The following is a 20039-nucleotide window of genomic DNA, read 5'->3' on the forward strand; positions in this document are numbered from 1 at the left end:
GCTGCCACCGGGACCCCGAGGTAAGATGACTTTTAAATTCTGGGCGGCACGCAGGAAGGCGAGGGCAAAGGACTGTTCAGGGAGAAGAGGGCGGGCTGGGGTTGGACTGGCACTCAGAGGAGAGGGGGCCTGGAACTCGAAGGAGAGGAAGGCCTGGAACTCGGAGGAGAGGGAGAAGGGGGGCCTGGAACTCGGAGGAGAGGGAGGGGCTTGGAACTCGGAGGGGGCCTGGAACCAGTGGCGTAGCTAGGTTGGGCACCAGGGGAGCGGCCGCTGCCCCAAATGGAGTTCTGCTGGCGCTGGCACCTACTTTTTTCGTTGTGTAGCACTGAAAATTTGTGCCGGCAGAAGTCCGCTCTAGCTCCCCCTGCGTCGTCAACCTGACTGAACCTGGCTACGCTTCTGCCTGGAACTCGGAGAAAGGGGGCCTGGAACTCGGAGGGAGGAGAGCCTGGAACTTGGAGGGAGGGAGGGGGCCTGGAACTCGGAGGAAAGGGAGGGGGAGAGGGGGAGGAGGGGGCAGGGAGAGGGGGGAGGAGAGGAGAGAGGGGGGAATGCACCAATTTCAGCACCCCCAATCATTTTGAAAAGTTGGCTCCTATGATTGTCTTCCTGTTATGTTAGAAGTATTTTTGAGGGAGAAAGGGGAGGGGGAGTCTTCTCCTAGCCCCTTGTTAGTGCAACATAGCAGCAGAAAGGTGACATCAAAGTTGGAGAAGTTTCAGTAACTAATGATGTGGTTCTAGCAAATACATTTATACAATTAAAGAAAATGAAAAAGGAATAGACCTTGCCGGGACAAACCTACAGAGCACAGATTATGATCATTGTAGGGGGTGAGCCAAACAGCTGTCATGCCGATTTTATTGTTAATAAAAAAAATTGATAGCAGTAATTAATAGAACTATTCCTTTGATCAGTGTTTACATGTATTTGCATGTTCAGGAGATGTACTCTACTAACTACTTTGAAGCTAGGGTCAAATTTATCAGCTGTTTAATTTCATGGGATAGAACGGTATATAAACTGTATAAATCAATAAACAAACCTGAGATAAAAGCATACTCTCTTAGCTCAAAGCAAAACAAATGAGCTCACAATTAATCCCAAATAGCAAATACGGTCCCTAATTTCCAAGGGAGTCCCGATGCTTTTGTCTTGAGCTCCCTCCCTGCCTGCGATTGGGCAGAGCCCGGCACTAAGCAAACCCATTTAATAAGCACTGCTGCGCTTCCAGCAAAGCAAATAGTATCCAGGGGCTGGAGCCTGGGCTCAAGGAAGAGGCGTGGGGCTGCCTGGGATCCAAGCCTGCCTGCCTTCAGCTCAGCCTCTTCCTCTTTATTGTAGGCACTCGGGCAGCGCTTCATGGGGAGCGAGCCGGCGACGCAAGCATGAAGGGGAGCGAGAAGTACCGCGCCGTGCCGGCGGAGGAGAAAGGCATCCACATTATCAACATCAAGGCGATCGAAGAGATCGGCTACGTGCAGCCCGAGAGTGTGGTGAGCGCATGGGCTCTGGGCAGGGGGGGGGGGCACAGGGGGTGGCTTCTTTCCTACTTTAGTAAGAGTTGTGGAACAATAGCCCTGAGCTGATGACAGGAACCGTGCACACAGGTCTGGCCGGAGCTGCCGACTGAGCAAGTTACTTGTACGTACGTACTGCTGTCATTTGCACGGACGGGTGCAACAAGTGGCAGTTAGTTCGCCGGCTCTCTCCTGGAGCTGCGGACCGGGTCTCTTGCACGCTTTCCTGCCGTTTAGACTCTAAAGAATCTGTTTTTCTAGTTTATTATGTTCAGTCATCCAAGTATTTATAATCTAAACCCCGGCGTAATTTATGAGCGCCTTAAAGCCTATTTGCTTTGAATGTGGTTGCTTTGTCCCGGAGTGCTGAAAGAAGGAACAGCGGCTGTCAGATTGTAATGATAAAGCAGCCCACACCGGGTAGACCACACGCGTTGCGGAAGTTTGGGGGGGGGGGGGGGGGGGGGGTTGGAATGTCTTCACTGTTGTCCCCTTTGGGTTTGAGGGCTGCCCTTCCCGTCCTCACGCCCTCTCTGAGAGTTGGGGTCTGGGGTCCCTGTTTGAACCCGTGAGCATGATTGTCAATGAGTCGTTAACGTAGTGTAGGGACTTGCTCCTTCCTTCTATCTGTTGCCCGTTTTTGTTTTGGGGGATGTTACTAGGCAGATAGGTGTAATGCTTCTGAAATTTCTGAAAATGTTAAGACCATTAAGGGAAAGATGCAAGAAAAAAAAAAAAAGACACAGATTAGACGGACAGAAAAGGGTAAGAAATGAACCTTAGGAAAGCCTTCCTCCTAGAGATCTAGAGCGCGACCTCAACCCCAACCCTAGGGCAGAAGTGGCAAGGTTTTCTTTCTACAGCGACTCAGCACATAAAAAAACAACAACTCAGCAGCGGCCCTCGCCAACCTGGGACCAGAGAAAAGGACAACAGCACGAATGGGAGTTCCCCAACGTGAGAAGGGACAAACCTCAGCTCAGAGGTAGGAGAAGACTCGGTACTGAAAGTCCCCCACGCATAGAGAGTTCAGAAGACCCCCTAACCTGGAGGTCCCCTGTCCCATAGGAAAAAGAGAAGACCCGAAATTGGAGGTCCCCAGCTTTTAGAGGGATTGAAGAAGACCCGGAGGACGTCCCCTACTCAACGGGAGATGGAGACGATCTGGAGGTCCCTCATACAATACATAGAGAAATTGGAGAAGACCCTGTTCTGGAGTTCTCCTGTCGTCCTGACTCAGTACTGGAGGACCCCAGCTCATAGGGAGATTAAAGAAGACCCCTTTGGCAACGGGAGATGGAGGGGGTCCTTTACTGGGCGTCTCCCGCTCAAAAGGGAGGAGAGAATCTTGCACTAGAAGTGCCCTGCTCAAGTGGTTTGGGGGAAGACCCTGTATTGGAGATTCCCCCACCCCCTCGGTGGTACTCTCCGGCTCAGAAGAAGAAGAAGAAGCAACAGGGTGTGTTTTGGAGTTTCTAATCCATGGGGAGAGATTTTCCAGGGACATCTCGATCCCAAAGGGATTGTAGTGCTGGAAGCGGACTTCATCTTACTGCTCGATCCGACTATTGGCGGGAGATCTCTGTCGCGGCCAGGCTATGGCGACAGACGTGTTTCAGCCGAACTTACAAAATCCTTTCCATCCGACGACGGATCAGAGAGTTTGGACCACGCCGTTGGTTCTTCCTAGCACATCTGAGGTAAGTTGAATTACTTAGGAACCATTAGAAGTCCTTCGAAAGATGCATTTAGTGAGGATTTGGTTAACTGGACTTTTGATGACTTCTCGATTGATAATTTGAGCTGTCACCAAAGCAATTAATTACTTTGTTCTGCAAGGTGCCACGCCCGCATTTCCCCGCGATAACAAATGCAAGCCAGCATTTAAAGAATTTCAACGTATTGCATCAAGGTGTTTCTTTTCTGTAAAGCGGGAGTACTCCATTTAAATTTATTTATTTATTGCTTGCATTTGTATCCCACATTTTCCCACCTTTTTGCAGGTTCAAAGTGGCTTACAATGTGTCGTTCTTGGTGGTATTGGATTAGCACATAGTTATTTATTGTTACTATATTGACGTTGGAGTTTATTAGCTTTTTATAAGTAGGTAGTTACTGAAGAATCGCCTGGTTTGGAGAGCGTGTGCCATTTAATTCCACTTGATTTATGAATCGGGGAGCTCAGGGTGAGAGGAGACCTGAGACAGTCTCTCATTTCCTCTCTCATTAAGAAATCAGATTTCTGGCTTGAGGGCAGGTTGTGCAACATTCTGACACAGGGCTTCCTAAACCTGACCTGGTGACCCCAGAGTCATACAAATTTACGGTGGAACTACAAATTATGCAATAATAATTTAGTAAATAACTCATATTAAATTTGTATACATTTGTCGTACATACAATGAAGTGGAAGGAAAGGTTGGAGTGACTGTTGTTATTTTGGGAAGGGTTTTTTTTTTTCCGGGTGCGACTATGAGTATTTTCGGTTACCCTATATGAGGGTTGCCAGTTTTAGATTGAGCACTCGCTTTTTCCTTCCACTTCTTTTGGTATGTGTGGCACATGTATACAATTTTTAATTTGAGTTATTTAATAAATTATTATTGCATAATTTGTAGCCCTAGTATTTGTATGAGAATACCTTCTGGGGAAATTGTGAATTTTTTGTTACCCCCTCCCCCCAGACAGTCAGGTTTTCAGGAAATGTACAATGAACATGCAGGTAATGCATTTGCTGTGCTTATTCATTGAGAATACCTTGAAAACCAGGCTGGCTTTGAGGTCAGTAGAACGTCTAGGATATCCTTTGTTAACCCTTTTCAGTACCGAGACCAGAATCAGAGGGGAGATGCTTTGCCGTCTCTAGAGAGAGGAGATCCAAGGGAGGCAGGCATCTTTAGTCCATAGGCAGGGAAATGGGACGAGCTACTGGGGGCCATGGTCCAACCTATATATTGCCCAGCACATCAGCAACTAAAGAGATTGGGGGCGGGGCCAGAGATTGGTTTGTTTGACTCCTCCCATCAAAAAGGTGTTTTGCTGCCGTTTCCCGTCTGCCCTCTCCCCTCCCCCTTCCTCCAGGATGGCAGTGGAATTCACAAAGGACAGGTCATGTGTCATCTTTTAATTGGAGTCATGGTTTGATCAGTGCTAGAAGTCTACCTGAAGAAATATTTCTGAGTTTGCAGCAAAAAGAGAAGAGAAAAAGGGCCAAGTTACTGACTAGTTTGCTTTGAAGTACTAAATGTATTGTAACTGGCTGTTTCATAAAGTCTATCCTTGGGGTTGGTTTCACTGGCCTTGATTCAGTCTCTGTATAAACTGGAACTGCCAGATAATAAATAATTCTCAAGTTAACTCCTTGATTGGAGTCGGAAGTTGCCAGTGCTGCACAGCAGCTCTTAAGTGATACATGCTCTGGTTTCTCACACTATTGGCTTGCTAGTATTATGGTTGTTATTTCTCCTGATTTTCATCATAGTCCTAATTCTCCTGTCTGGGCCCTGATGAATTTTATCCTTGATTTTTCTAGATAGGTGGCTAATTAGAAGGGATTTTAAATGAAATGAAATGCAAATATTCAGCAATGAAATGTAGAACTTGGCAGGCGGACGGCAGGTCTATAAAGGGAATGCCTAGATTTCTCTGATACCTTCTGAAAAGCTTGAACCCTGAACCTTAGGTGCCATGAAGCACCTATCTGGACCCCATTCTATAAAACAAAGTACGCATTTCCTTTCCTTTCAAGAAAACCAGCATAGCAGGTCAGAAACAGATGTGTAATTTAGACACAAGCTCTTAAACCAGTCATAGAGCTAGTGTAAATGCCCTCACCTACATTTCTAAAAAAACAAACATGCTAGAATGTTCTATAACTTGCATGTGTAATTGTGCATCCTGTCCATGCTCCACCCAGACTCCGCTCATGTGTATGCCACCTTCAAACTATATGCCATCCAATTGAGTTGGCATTTTATCGAATAGTGCATAGCCGGAATATTAACATATGTGCACATGGAGGAACATACATGCCAGTATTCTGGCCATTTATGTGTGTTTTTGGTGCCCTCTCTATAGAATTCCACTCTCCCCCCAAAAAAGGGTGCTAGAATGCTTGGATATGGCATGGCCTAGTGGTTAGGAACTGAGTTCAATTCCCACTTCAGACACAGGCAGCTCCTTGTGACTCTGGGCAAGTCACTTAACCCTCCATTGTCCTATGTAAGCTGCATTGAGCCTGCCATGAGTGAGAAAGCACGGGGTACAAATGTAACAAAACTCAAATAAAAAGAGTTAAAAAAAACTGTTGCCATTTCTGCTCACACATACAACAAGACACTTCAAGTTAGTAATTAAACAAAGAGTTTGTTGACTTCACTGGCTGTATCAATATGTCTAACAGTGATATTATGCTAGTTGGAGAACCCACATGTATGTAATTCTATCAGGCTCCTGCTCGTACTTCTTTTTCAAATCATGTTTTCTTTGTTTTGAAAAATCAAAATAATAAGGAAAATAACACTACAGGAGGACATTTTCAAATGGCATACCAGGAGTGTAGCCAGACCTCAGGATTTGGTAGGGCCTGAACCCAAATTGGGGGAACCCAGACCCCCAAGGCCCCCCGTGGGTATACCACTGTTGCATACTTTTCACTTGCAGGTGGGGATATGTACAGGCATAAACATGTTGGTGGGTTTTTTTTTTTTGGAAAATTTGGCTTCCCTCCAAACAGACTCCTTCCCCCCTCAATTTCTGCAGATTTGTTTTCAGTTCATTTCACACATTTGTTTTAATAACATTTTAAAGAGCATATTAGAACTTTTTAGCATGGAGGAGTGGCCTAGTGGTTAGAGCACCGGTCTTGCAATCCAGAGGTGGCCGGTTCAAATCCCACTGCTGTTCCTTGGGCAAGTCACTTAACCCTCCATCCCTTCAGGTACAAGCTTAGATTGTGAGCCCTCCTGTGACTGAGAAATATCCAGTGTACCTGAATGTAACTCACCTTGAGCTACTACTGAAAAAGGTGTGAGCAAAATCTAAATAAATACAAAAATAAAATTATACATGTGCTAATTTGTAGGTTCACATGCATTAAATCAAGTTTGCATGCACTAAAGTCCCAATTAATGTGGGAAAATTGCTTTGAAAACTGATCTCAAAGGAGTAAATATTCAGCCACAGTGAGTGATGGTTTAGCCACCACTGGCTTTACATATACATAAGAGTAGCCATACTGGTTCAGACCAGTGGTCCATCTAGCCCAGTATTCTGTTTTCCAAACAGTGGCCAAGCCAAGTCACAAGTACAGAAACCCAAATCGTGGCAACACTCCATACTACAAATCCCAGGACAAGCAGTAGCTTCCCCACGTCTGTCTCAATAGCAGACTATGGGCTTTTCCTCCAGGAATTTGTCCAAACCTTTTTGAAACCCAGATACGCTAACCGCTGTTACCACCTCCTCCGGTAAAAAGTTCCAGAGCTTAACTATTCGTTGAGTGAAAAAATTATTTCCTCCTATTTGTTTTAAAAAGTATTTTCATGTAACTTCCTCAAGTGTCCCCCAGTCTTTGTACTTTTGGAACGAGTAAAAAATCAATTTACTTCTACTCATTCTACACTTTATGCTCTGATATTCAAGGCAGGCTGTGCCAGACAAAAGATAGGACTGTGTTTATGCAATGTGATTGTCCGGTTACCTTATCCAGTCAAGTGCTGAATAGCGTCGTCTCTACCCTAACTCTGTCCCTAGACCACCATCAACAAAACCAGTTCAGCTTAGGCAGTCAGAGATGATATTGAGCAGCACAGTCTAGTTTAAAGCTGCCAAATATCCCCAGCAGAGGCAATTTAACCATTCAGGAGCCTCTCTTACTTAGATAAATCACTTTGAATATTGACCCCAAATGTTTAGATGGAACCTTCAATGGAAACTCAGTAATTTGGAATGTGAGGACAGTGCCGGGCAGACTTCTATGGTCTTTGTCCCACAAGTGACAAGACGGATTTGGATAGGCTGGAGTAGTTTTTGATGGCAACTCCAGTGGTTGGAACACAAGGACAGAGCCGGGCGGACTTCTATGATCTATGGCCCACAGAAAGTGGGAGCCATCTTGACGGTTGGCCATACACTTTATTTAATGGGAGCGATGAGAGCGTCAGTGTAGTGAGGTCTCTTGAAAAAGCACATGACGAAATGGGTCCCCGTTGGGACCAACACTGACTTGCTCCCGTGCCTGTGTTTATGCGGTGCTGTGTAAAAGAAGAGCCCATATGAAATAAGTGGGGTTTTTATCGCATTTTCAAAGAAAATTGATATTAAAAGTTCTTGATATTAAATATAAATATATGATGGTGTTGGTTTGGGGAGTTTTTTCAGACCGGTGATTACTTTTTTAACTGATGGCTGTAAAATATAGTGTCTTGTTGAAGGTTTCAGCCTCAGTTTGATGAGGTCTTTTCCTCCCATTTTTTGCATTTTTTGGCTATTTACAAAAATATATTGAAAACTTCAAAAATTGTTTAGTGACACTTGAAAGAGTATGCCCCAGTAAATCTGTGTCTGTGGTGCTTGTTTTTGCTTTTTCAGATTAACATGACTGTCCCCTTCTATGACTCGTAAATATTTGGTTCATAGGATAGTAAAAGTTGATGCCCAGTGGTCTAGTAGGCCTGTGAATGTGATTTGATCTGGACACCCCTTCAGTACAAATCTAATAATATATTAGGGAGGATAAGGGAAGAGAGGAGGATGTGGTCATTCATCAAGGGTTTGCTCCATTTTTGTCCCTATGGGCAAAACTAATAAACCCTTCCCCGAGCTGTCAAAACATTTAAACTTCTGGTGTAATTTTTGAGTAGTTTTTTGATGGAGCAAATTGCTTTGCATTTCTTTATTCATATCACTTCTAAATCTGTCACTCAGCATTTGTAGAAACATCTAGGTCCAGCAGTGTATAACTCTGGCTTTTATTTCTTCATTGGTACATGACTGATAGTGGACCATTTGTGGTTACACCATGAATCACTGGGATCATAGCTAAGGTATTGCAACCTGGCTACATTTACATTTTGTAGGACGCTCACATGAGTTTGTAGCTCAACATACAGTAGCTATCTTCCAAAACTGATTAGTTTTGTCGAATCCCTAAACAGCGGAACTTTTGTAAAAAGATAATGATAAAGCAGAGTGTCCACATGTTATGTTATATAGTGTTTGGGGCAGTGTGTTTTTTTTCTAGCGAAAAATGTGCCGGTTCTCAAAGGCCAGGCCACCCACCCTTCAGGGGTGGGGTGATCACAGAGGGACCTACCCCCACAATAGCCAGGCCCCCTGCAGCCAGTCACAGGATCTTTCACAAGGCAGAATTGGTGTGTAGACCCTGAGCACTTTCATTAAAACTTGGGGTCCATGGGTCAATTTTAGCAGACAATGGAAAAGGTGCTGGTACTTAGTACCCCCAAGTACCCCTTCAAAAAAAGCCCTGGTTTAGGGTAAAGGCCTGGGGAAGGGAGTCCAGCTGAGGATCAAAACAGATTATGGGCAGGCTTGGTTATCTTTACTATCTAAACATTCATTCCAGTAAGAGGCCATGGTAGGGTACCCACTAGATTTTTAAGAAGAAAACTCACAAAAAAAGGCTACCCAAAAGAACAAATAGGGCCAATTGACATTTAACCCAGAAAATTAAAAACATGTTTATAGCCATGATCAGAAGGTAATTAATGAGAGGGATACGCTGAAAAGGAAGCCCAGAGGCAAGATCCTGGTATGAACAAAGTCATGCTAGTCACCTAGGTTAAGAAAGTCATAAGACAGCTCCATGTTGGGAAGGACAGACTAAGTCAGTCTTGGGTTTATCCAATTATATAATTTTTAAATTACCCCCTTAGGGTTTTTAATGCCACTTAGGAGTTGTAATTGTCACTCTATGAAGAATGCTGTACTTCATTTGGGGTTGCGTACGTTATTGCATTCTTTTGCTGCATGGTATCTCTATATAAGTATGTAATTAGTTCACCCATGCATCTTGGTGGCACCCCTCTCTGACGTCTTGGGCATCCTATCATCTACTATCAATTGGCTTGTTCTTTTTAAATGGATAGTCTGCACCCCTCCCCCCACCAGTACATGTCACCATGAAGATACTCAGGTCATCATGGGTACTTGTCTTCAGCTGCTGACTAGTGTCCCTGCTAAGCTTATGCAGGCTGGCTGCCAGTTAATACAGTTCACTCTGAGTGACTGCCATAGTTACTGCTGCTCTAAGTCTGTTTTCCTGATGCCAAGTCCACATGCCAGAGACTGAGCTCTGTGCGGTCTCTTGATTGCAGGGTTGGCTGATCATCTGACAGCATCATCCATGTGTACAGAACTGCACAAGATAATCATATGCTTACAATGTGCTTACCTGAAAGAGCTTAAGGAAGCTAAGATGAACCAAACATGGAGCTGAACTAACTTGTTCAAGGTCCCACACCGAGTGGGATTGCATAGAAATGAATTAAGGTTTCAAATTCACAGCTTACTGCCAACCTAACTACTTTCAGGGATATCTTCCTTTCAGCTTGCTGCTGGAATGAAACTGTAGTGTTGGTGACTCATGAATACGATGTAATAAGTATTTTCAGTCACAGCCTAACCTGCTAGATTGGAGCTGAAAATATCACCTACATCTACTTGGTGATTTATGTTAAAATGCCATGGTATTTTAGCCAGGTTTTCATGTTGTTTTCATCTGGACGGTCTTTAAGATCTGATTTTACTAAAAGTTTGAATTTGCATTTGGTATCTTCTGCGCATTATGCAACTACCTGAGCATCAGCTTTTTCATTTGCAGGAACACTTATGTGGAATTCCCTGCCTGGTTAGTTGCATATAAGTAATAGTATTCAACAAGTTAAGAAATTGTTAAAAACACAGCTTTTTGTACAAGCTTTTTTTCTGATAGGCAATGCAGGTTTGGAGAGTTTGTGATGGCAGCACTTAATGTTATGTAGGTTATTGAAGACGTGTTTGTTATTTTTTTAAATTTTGTATTTAGTATGCATGTTTTTATGGAAACTGCTCAGTTTGTAAGCGAGTTAAAAGTGGTTAAAATAAATAAATAAATATAGGCACCAATATTTAAACCAGCTCCCTGTGCACAGTGACAGCCATCTAACCTAACCATCTAATGCAAAATTTTCAATGCTAGCTGGTGTCCCCCCTTTTCACAAAGGCTTTAAATTCCATCTTATGCGCACTGTGTAGAGCGGTATATTCAAAGAAACATAGTAAATGATAGGTCATTTCAGTCTTCATCTGCTGTCTAGTTTGCGTAGCAACATGACTAGGGTTGCAATCGCCTCTCCATGCTTCAATTCAGGTTGTAACTACTGCACAGTGCAGATCATCCCTTTGTATTCATGTGGAGGCTCACCTGCGTGTGCAGGCCAAGAAGTTTCCTATTTAAGCCAGTTTTACAAAATTGCTTTACGAAAGCTGCTGAAATCATGACTATAGTGACCCACATGTGCTCGTACAATACTTGTGAACGCACGCATTTTATAAAGACTCATTCATGTAAGTCATAACTCTGGAGCAGTTTTGGGTGGAGGAAAAGCAAACACACCTACACCATGTTGACTTTTATCCAAAGGATAATTTTATAAGAAGCATTTTACACACACATAAAGACAGAAATGCACAACAAAGCCGTATTAAAAGTAGCCCTTATGTTTGTAAATGCCACTTTGTGCAGGTTTCCTCCCTGCTTCATTTAGGATTGTAATTGTCACTCTGAAGATTACTGTGCTTCATTTAGGCTTGTAAATGCTACTCAATGTAGATTACTCCCATGCTTAATTTAGGGTTGTAAATGCCACTCCTTGCAGGATACTTCCATGTTTCATGTAGGGTTGCAAATGCCACTCTGTTCAAGACTCCCCATTCTTCATTAAAGAGTGTAGTTGTCATTGTGCAGATCACCCATGTCTTCCTGGAAGTTCAATAAATTTATCCCACTGCTGTTTTGAGCAGAAGTGCTACTTCATGCAGGTTACCCCAGTGCTTTTTTCTCATCCTCTTATGTTTAAGGGATCTTCTGTGTTTATCCCATGCCTCTACCACCTCCACCAGAAGCGCATTCCTGGCACTTACCACCCTTTCCATGAAAAAATCTTTTCTGATGTTTTTCCCGAGTCTGCCTCTTTGTAGTTTCATATCACGTCCCCTAGTTCTACAGCTGCCTTTCCTTTGGAAAGTGTTAACATCTTTCAGATATTTAATCATCTGTATCACAGCATGCTATCCTTCCTCTCCTTCAGAGTGCACATATTCAGGTCCTTAATTCTCATCTCATAAGTTTCCTGGCACAGACATCACAACATTTTGGTTGCTTTCTTCTGAACTGCCTCTAGCTTCTTTATATTCTTACTGAGATACAACGGAACCCAGTAATGCAAGTGAGGTTGTATCAATTCATGTTTCATCTCTTTTCTGCTGGTTAGGCTTCTCTCTATTGCATCCCTCTGGCTCGTCACCACCTTTTCACACTGTTTTGCTGCCTTAAAATCATTAGAAACTATAAGCCTGAGGTCTCCTGGTCATAGCTCAGCAGATACCACCAGTGAATGCGTTAGGCTAGGATCGATGGCAGGGTTTTCGCTCTCAGTTCTTGATAGCTGCCAATAGGCCTGGTATTCAGGATGTCCCTAATGAATAGGAACAAAAAAGCAGGAGAAACCTCTACGATGAATAGACTCGGTGCACAAGGAGTAGAGGCTGACCACAGACTAGACCAACTCAGGAGATAATGTTGGTGAAAACACTTTATTGATTGTTCAAGGGACCCGACACGGTCCATGTTTCGACGCCCAATGGCGTCTGCCTCAGGGGTCACAAAAAGATATTCTAAAAAATATACACATATGTAAATATTTAACACATAAAATAAAACATATTATAAAAAGATGTATGTAAACCAAAAGGAACATATGTGTATCAGATGAAATCATATAAAAAATACATTAAAAATATATTAAAAGATATGTTACCTTTATATTAAACAGCAGACATGTTAACAGAAATCAATTTAAAATCAAAGTAAAATATAACATAAAAAGCAGCTCATGAATAATGAATAAAAATATATGTATAAAATATCAATGGACTGCAGAGGACTATATCAATAAACTCATTAGATAAGTGCATCAATCAAACATATAAACGGCAAGTGACCGACTCACCTGCAAATGCGCAGTAGAGACTTCCCTCTCTGTCCCACCCTCGCGTCAAGAAGTGATGACGTCAGAGGGCGGAACAGAGAGGGAAACGAAGTCGGAGTCACTTGCGGATGCTGCCGCCTGGAAACGAACATAGCGCATACCAACCTCCACCCTCCCCCCCATTCTCGCCACAGCTCCCGCCCTCCTCCGCATCGGGCCCCCTGCACTGACCTGACAGCGCCTCTCACCTCCGTGTGGAAGCGCTGCAGGCAGCAGCAGAGCGATCTACCGCTGCCTGCAGCGCTTTCACACAGAGGTGAGAGGCGCTGTCAGGTCAGTGCAGGGGGCCCGGCACGGAGGGGGGAGGGAGCGGCGGCAAGGAGGGTAGCTGGAAATCTCGCCCGTTTTTAAGGAGAAGGTGGAACTCACCACAGAGCACATATGTAAAGCGAATTTGTGAAACAGGGTGAGCTCTATAGAAATTCTAATCGAGTTTCCTGCACACATCAAATCTAAAAAACAAAAAACATTTATGGTATAAACATTATATGAAAAAGCTTGATAAACCTAAAAGTAATTATGTGATGTATACAAGTGATCCAATGGAGAGTTTAAGTGAACTTATAAAGCATCAATAGATGTAAAAAGTTTTTGAGTATGAACCTAATTGCTGGGACAACCTTAAGAATCATCAATAGCAGTATAATGAACATACAGTGAAACAGTATTTTCAAAAAATGCATCGAACCAACAGAGTAAAATGGCCAAAGCAATTATAAATGCTGAGAAAAAGAGGAAGAGCTAAAAAGAGACTAGACAGCGAATTGCCAAATACATGTGCATCTCATTTCTTGTAAGCTTGGAGTGGCCTAGTGGTTAGGGTGGTGGACTTTGGTCCTGGGGAACTGAGGAACTGAGTTTGATTCCCACTTCAGGCACAGGCAGCTCCTTGTGACTCTGGGCAAGTCACTTAACCCTCCATTGCCCCATGTAAGCTGCATTGAGCCTGCCATGAGTGGGAAAGCATGGGGTACAAATGAAAAAAAAATGTAAAAAAAAAATCAATGAAGCGTCAATGATTTCAGCATAGCAGTGCTGAGGCTGTACATTGTCGTTGAAAAATGTGCGAAAGTTTCCAAACGAGACGCTCAGGTCCATATGTATAAGGTAAACATGGATCAGATGTTATATACATATCAAGAATATATGAAAAGGGTAATTGCAGAGCTGCCAAGTTACCCATTCCAGGAGGGAGACTTTTTGGCCAGTCCTGATTTTAAAGTTACATCCCAAAGCAGTGTAGCATTTGCAGTCCATGATTCTAGCCATTGAAATCAGTGCTGCAGGTTCCATAATGCACCAGGATGAAGTTGGCAGAAATCCAGGACTGGCCAAAAAGTCTCCCTCCTGGAATGGGTAACTTGGCAGCTCTGTAACTGACAACATTTTTAAATCATTGAGCCCATAGTTATAAGATGCAACCCATAGCCTTTAAAACTCTCCAGGTCTGTGATATATCGAATCTGACGGACCATAAAAGCCAACTTGAAAACAAATGGAGTTAAAAAGTAGAAAAACAAGGACTATGATTAAACTAAGACAATATAACACAAATGGCAACATAAAAGCAAAAATCTGATCAGGCATTTCAATCTCATCAAAGGAAGTTTATCAGGGTATCATTCAGTCATAATGGTGATTTAGACCTAGAGGGCTGAACAGTGCAGGTGGTGGAATAACGGCTACCTACCAATGGAGAAAGAACAAAACCAGCAGCATAACAGCAGGAACTAGCTCACAGTGGAAAAGGAAGGATGTAAAAAACGTAAGATATTTAAATGCTGACCTATTGAATATGTACGCATCCTCATGCATATGAATGAGACCAGGAAGAGGTTGTAAAAAACCAAACTGAGCTAATATGAGTATAAAAATAAAAAAGGTGCTATGTGGATAAAAATCATCTTTTGAACGGAGTATAGTTTGAAAAATATAAAAAGAGTAGAATTAAAAACATTTATAAGATGATAAAAAAAGTAAATAATGTCCTATTGGAATACATTTCATAATCATAAATCTAAATCTCAATTCACATTTAATCATGTTATCTGAATGCACATGGGAGGAATTTTGGGGTAAAATATATTATATATAAAATCCCATTTTTACAGAAAATTTTCTAAAATACAACTAAACCATGCAACACTGAAAAAATAAATAAAGTAATAAACACCTATTGTTAGGCCACCCGTAGGGGAATCATCAAATGTTCCTTTTGGTTTGCATATCTCCAGTGGCGTACCTAGGGTAGTTGACACCCGGGGCCGGTCATTTTTTAACACCCCCCTCCAAAATCTAGTACTAGGCATGCCGAGAATACAAAACACTCAGGACCTATAGAGCAATTCTAGCATACCATAAGCAGTAATTTCTACAAGTCACATAAGGAAAAGGAAAGCATCTTAAACACTACAGTGAGCACTAGAACATCAATTCACCTACTGTAAAATGAAACCAGGCAGAATAACACAGATCGTCCATCTTGCACAGTCAATGCCAACCGAAAGCCATGTCTTTTTCACAAACACAGATACACCCTAATCCACTATAGAATAAGCAATAATAAACTTTCTATTTAGACAAAAATTAAACTGAACCCCCAAGATGCCAGACTCTGCATACAATGCAACACCACAGAAACAGAAAATGTCCCCTAGTACTGTGCAAAACATAAAGACAGCAGATGTAAATTTGAAAAAACTAACAAGTACCAATCACCACTTTACAAATTAACAAATAGAAATAAAACAAATATAGAAAATAAAATAATACCATTTTATTAGACTAATACATTTAGCTTTCAGAGGCCAAAACATCCTTCCTCAGGTCAATACAGTATAGTGCTGTTACAATATCCTATCCGGACCTGAGGAAGGGGGTTTTGTTCTCCGAAAGTTAGCCAAAATGTATTAAAATTAGTCCAATAAAAAGATTACCTTGTTTACATGTTCTATTATAAACATTAACACAGCTACAATACTACTTTATCCTAAAGCAAAAAAAATAAAAATATATATTTTATTTACAGTTTGTTGTCTCTGGTTTCTGCTTTTCTCATCTTCTTTTCACTGTCTTCCTTCCATCCAGCATCCGTCTTTCTTCTCTCTCTGCCATCCAGTGTCTGCCCTCTCTGCTGTCCCCTCCATCCAATGTCTGCCCTCTCTCCCTGCCTCTTCCATCTACATCTGCCCTCTATCTCTGCCCCTTCCATCCACCATCTGCCCCTGTCTGCCCTCTCTCTCTCCCCCTTCCATTCACTGTCTGCCCTTTCTATCGCTTCCATCCACTGTCTGCCCTTTCTCTCTGTCCGCTCAATCCACCATTTGCCCTCCCTCTCCCATCCATCTAGGGTCTGCCCTCCCTCTCACTCCCCCTTCCATCCAGGATCTGTCCCCTCTCTGCCCCTTTTTTTCAGCCCCAGTCCTTTTCTCCCACCAGTCCCGAGCTTTAGCCCCCAGCCACTTCTCCTTGTCCCCTTTTTAGCCCCCAGTTTCAACCCCAGCCCTTTTCTGTCACCAGTCCTGAGCTTCAGCCCCAGCCACTTCTCCCTGTCTCCTTTTCAGCCCCCAGCCCCCACAATTTCAGCCCCTGCCGCCTTTCAGCCCCCAGTCCCAGTACTAGCCCCCTTATCCCACCTACCCTCCTTCAGCCCCCAGTTTCAGCCCCCTTCATCCACATGCCTTGCCCCCCTTTTCAGCCCAACCCATTCTCCTACCTGACCCAGGCATGCCCCATTTTCCGTCATGACCCCTTCTCAAAACCCGTTCCAGCCCCCTTCTCCCATTTGAGAGCCCCCACCCCACCTCCCATCTGAGAACCCTTCCCTCCCCAGTCCCCTTCTCACATCTGAGAACCCCCTCCCCACCCCAGTCCTCCCATCTGAGAACCCAGAATACCCCTCTCCTCTCCCATCTGAGAACCTCCTCCCCACCTCAGTCCCCTTCTCCCATCTGGAAACCCCCTCCCCACTCCAGTCCCCTTCTCCCATATAAAAACCCCCTCCCCTTCCCATGTGAGAACCCCCACAACACCCCTCTCCCATCTGAGACCCCCCACCCCACCCCAGTCCCCTTCTCCCATATAAAAACCCCCTCCCCTCCCCATGTGAGAACCCCCACAACACCCCTCTCCCATCTGAGACCCCCACCCCACCCCAGTCCCCTTCTCCCATATAAAAACCCCCTCCCCTCCACATGTGAGAACCCCCACAACACCCCTCTCCCATCTGAGACCCCCTCCCCACCCCAGTCCCCTTCTCCCATATAAAAACCCCTCCCCTCCCCATGTGAGAACCCCCACAACACCCCTCTCCCATCTGAGGACCCCCCCTCGACTCTCCTGCTCCCACCCTACCTTTAAAAAAAGTTTTTTGAAGCGTCGTTGCAGGCAGCGCCTCGTGTCTGCCTTGCAGGTAAAAGAAATAAATCTCTTCGCTTCGAAGTTAGTCGTCGTCGGGCCTCACTATGTCCCGCCCTCCTCTGAGGTAACTTCCTATTTCCGCGAGGGCGGAACATAGTGAGGCCCGACGATGATGAACTTCGAAGCAAAGAGATTTACTTCTTTTACCAGCAGGGCAGACGCGAGGCGCTGCCTGCAACGACGCTTCAAAAAAAATTTTTTAAGGTAGGGTGGGAGCAGCGGGAGCGAAGCGGATCACCCCCCCACCCACTGACACCCGGGGCGGACCGCCCCCACCGCCCCCCCCCCCCCCTTGGTACGCCACTGCATATGTCTTTTTATAATATGTTTTATTTTATGTGTTAAATATTTACGTATGTGTGTATTTTTTAGAATACCTTTTGTGACCCCTGAGGCAGACGCCATTGGGCGTCGAAACACAAACCGTGTTGGGTCCCTTGAACAATCAATAGTGTTTTCATCAACATTATCTCCCGAGTTGGTCTAGTCTGTGGTCAGCCTCTACTCTTTGTCCCTAATGAATATGCATGAAAGAGATTTGTATCTAATGCAGGTAGTAGGCATTCATATTCATTAGGGATATCCTGAAAACGTGACCCATTGGTGACTCTTGAGAACTGGGAGTGAAGACCAAGGATTTATGTTCTCAACTGAGAGACCCTACTCTTCATCTTTTTTAAATATCTTCTCCAGGACCAAACTTGCACAGGGTGAGGTGCTGATAAAATGACATCTTCACTGGTATCTCTACATGACATTTTTACTGAAAGAGATCTTGTTTACATTGTATGCTGCATAGTTATTTGGTCTTCCGTAAATCGCTGCTTACTTATTGACTTTATGATTAATGTGGTTATTATGAGATGGGAACCCAGGAAAAGCGAGAGACAGAAGAATGAGGCCTTTGTTATCCTTTAACATAAACAAGATCCTGAGTTTTTCAGTGGATAAATTGTTCATACGTGCAGTACAGGTGTACACAGGAATAAAATTACAATTAATATTTATTTAGATTTTGCTCACACCTTTTTCAGTAGTAGCTCAAGGTGAGTCACATTCAGGTACACTGGATATGTCTCTGTCCCTGGAGGGCTTATAATCTAAGTTTGTACCTGAATCAATGGAGGGTTAAGTGATTTGCCCAAGGTCACAAACAACAGCAGTGGGATTTGAACTGGTCACCTCTGAATGTCAAGATGGGTGTTCTAACCACTAGGCCACTCCTCCATGCCATAACACTATCATAACAATCCATAACTAAATCAAACGAGTATAAATAAATGAGAATAAAGATCATAGGGTCACCAAGGCAGTACAGAGTGAGATTATGCACTGATGCCCTGAATTAAGTGAGAAAAATTGACAAGAAGCAAGATAAGAAGCGGCTTCCTGGCTGTGGTCCATGAGCCATTCCAGCAGAGCTATGCAACCAGCTGGCTGGATCTAGTCTTTATCTAGGGGGATATCTTTCTCAGCTGATTTAAAGCAGCCACTGATAACATGTCATGGGTGGGGATACACAGATGATCCAAACCAAGATTAGCCAACCAAGGGAAGGATTATCGAATGCGCCTGAATCTAAACAAGCATGTAGCCTCTTTATTAACTTGAATCCCAGTCAGGATATGAGGGTTTTATTCTGACTAACACAATTCCAGCTTTGCAATTGGTGTAAACTGAAAGTGCTAACTTGCAGAGGAGTGGAAGGTTTCTTTTACCTATTTAAAACATCCTCAAACTTTTGCAGAAGTAGCAAAAAGAAGCCTCATTGCTGTTTAGTGCTCCCCATGCTCCTCTTTTCCTTCTCTCTTCTGTGATGTGAACTAGGAATTGTTAATGCCAACCCCAGAATCTGTTCCTTTTATCTTGCTTTTATGGTATGCCTACAATAGACTTAATGAGTCAGTACATCAAGCTCCAGTTCTGGCCATATTCAAATCTGGGCTAAAAGCCCACGCCCAGCCTCCAACGGGGGGGGGGGGGGGGGGGCTGACACCAGCAAGCTTCTTCTTGCCCGCTTGCTTCCGGGTCTGTCTCTCTTCTGTTCCTATGTGCCAGGACCCGAATGATTGTATTAATGTAATAGCCCGGTGACCTGGGTTATCGCCTTAATGCAATCATCCGTCTCCTGGCACACAGGAGCAGGAGACAACAGACCGAGAGAGGAGCAGTCAGACACAGGAAGGTAAGGGGCAGGAGGAGGCGGTGGCGGCCAAAATGTGGGGGGCACGGCACAGCAGCCCAAGTGGGGGTAGCAGTCGGCGGTCCTGCTTCGGGCCTAGTTGTGTCTCTCAGCAGCCCTGGTTCAGTACCCATGTCTGCTTTATCATTCCCACCATCAGATAGTCCCTTATCCCTTATTTGTCCTGTTTGACTGTCTTGATTAGATCATAAACTCTATCATACAGGGACTGTCTCATATATGTTTAGTGTAGAGCGCAGCATACGTCTAGTAGAGCTGCAGAAATAAGTAGTAGCAACAGAAGCAGAGCCAGGATGAGCCAGGTTAACGGCGCGGGAGGAGTGAGAGCGGACTTCCGCCGGCACACATTTTCAGTGTAACAGAATGAAAAAAAATAGGTGCCGCAGAACTCCGTTTGGGGGAGCGGCCGCTCCTCTGGCACCCCACCTAGCTATGCCACTGAGTAGTAATAGTTAATGTGACTACATTGTTTTCATTAAAAATAGTGCTTATTGCTATTTTTATTTCTTATATGATACTTTGAAAATCTTAAGTAAAAAAAAAAAGTGTCATTGCTGTCACAGATGTATTGTTAGTTCAATAAAAAAAAAAGTCTCCCCTGCAACTTCGTCTTCTATCCATATA

The 20039-nt window shown here is 43.9% G+C and overlaps 1 protein-coding gene across 1 annotated transcript in view; it reads left to right on the plus strand.

Moving 5' to 3' along the window:
* The first annotated feature begins 1144 nt into the window (after nucleotides 1-1144).
* Nucleotides 1145-20039, plus strand: part of ANO1 (anoctamin 1) — a 187448-nt gene continuing 168553 nt past the window's right edge. Inside the window, exon 1 of the mRNA XM_030200739.1 lies at nucleotides 1145-1499. Within this exon, the coding sequence (XP_030056599.1) occupies nucleotides 1392-1499 (108 nt within the window). The 5' untranslated portion in view covers nucleotides 1145-1391. The remainder of the gene's footprint in view (nucleotides 1500-20039) is intronic.

This window comes from Microcaecilia unicolor, chromosome 4 (genome assembly GCF_901765095.1).
Source record: "Microcaecilia unicolor chromosome 4, aMicUni1.1, whole genome shotgun sequence".
Lineage (NCBI taxonomy): Eukaryota > Metazoa > Chordata > Amphibia > Gymnophiona > Siphonopidae > Microcaecilia > Microcaecilia unicolor.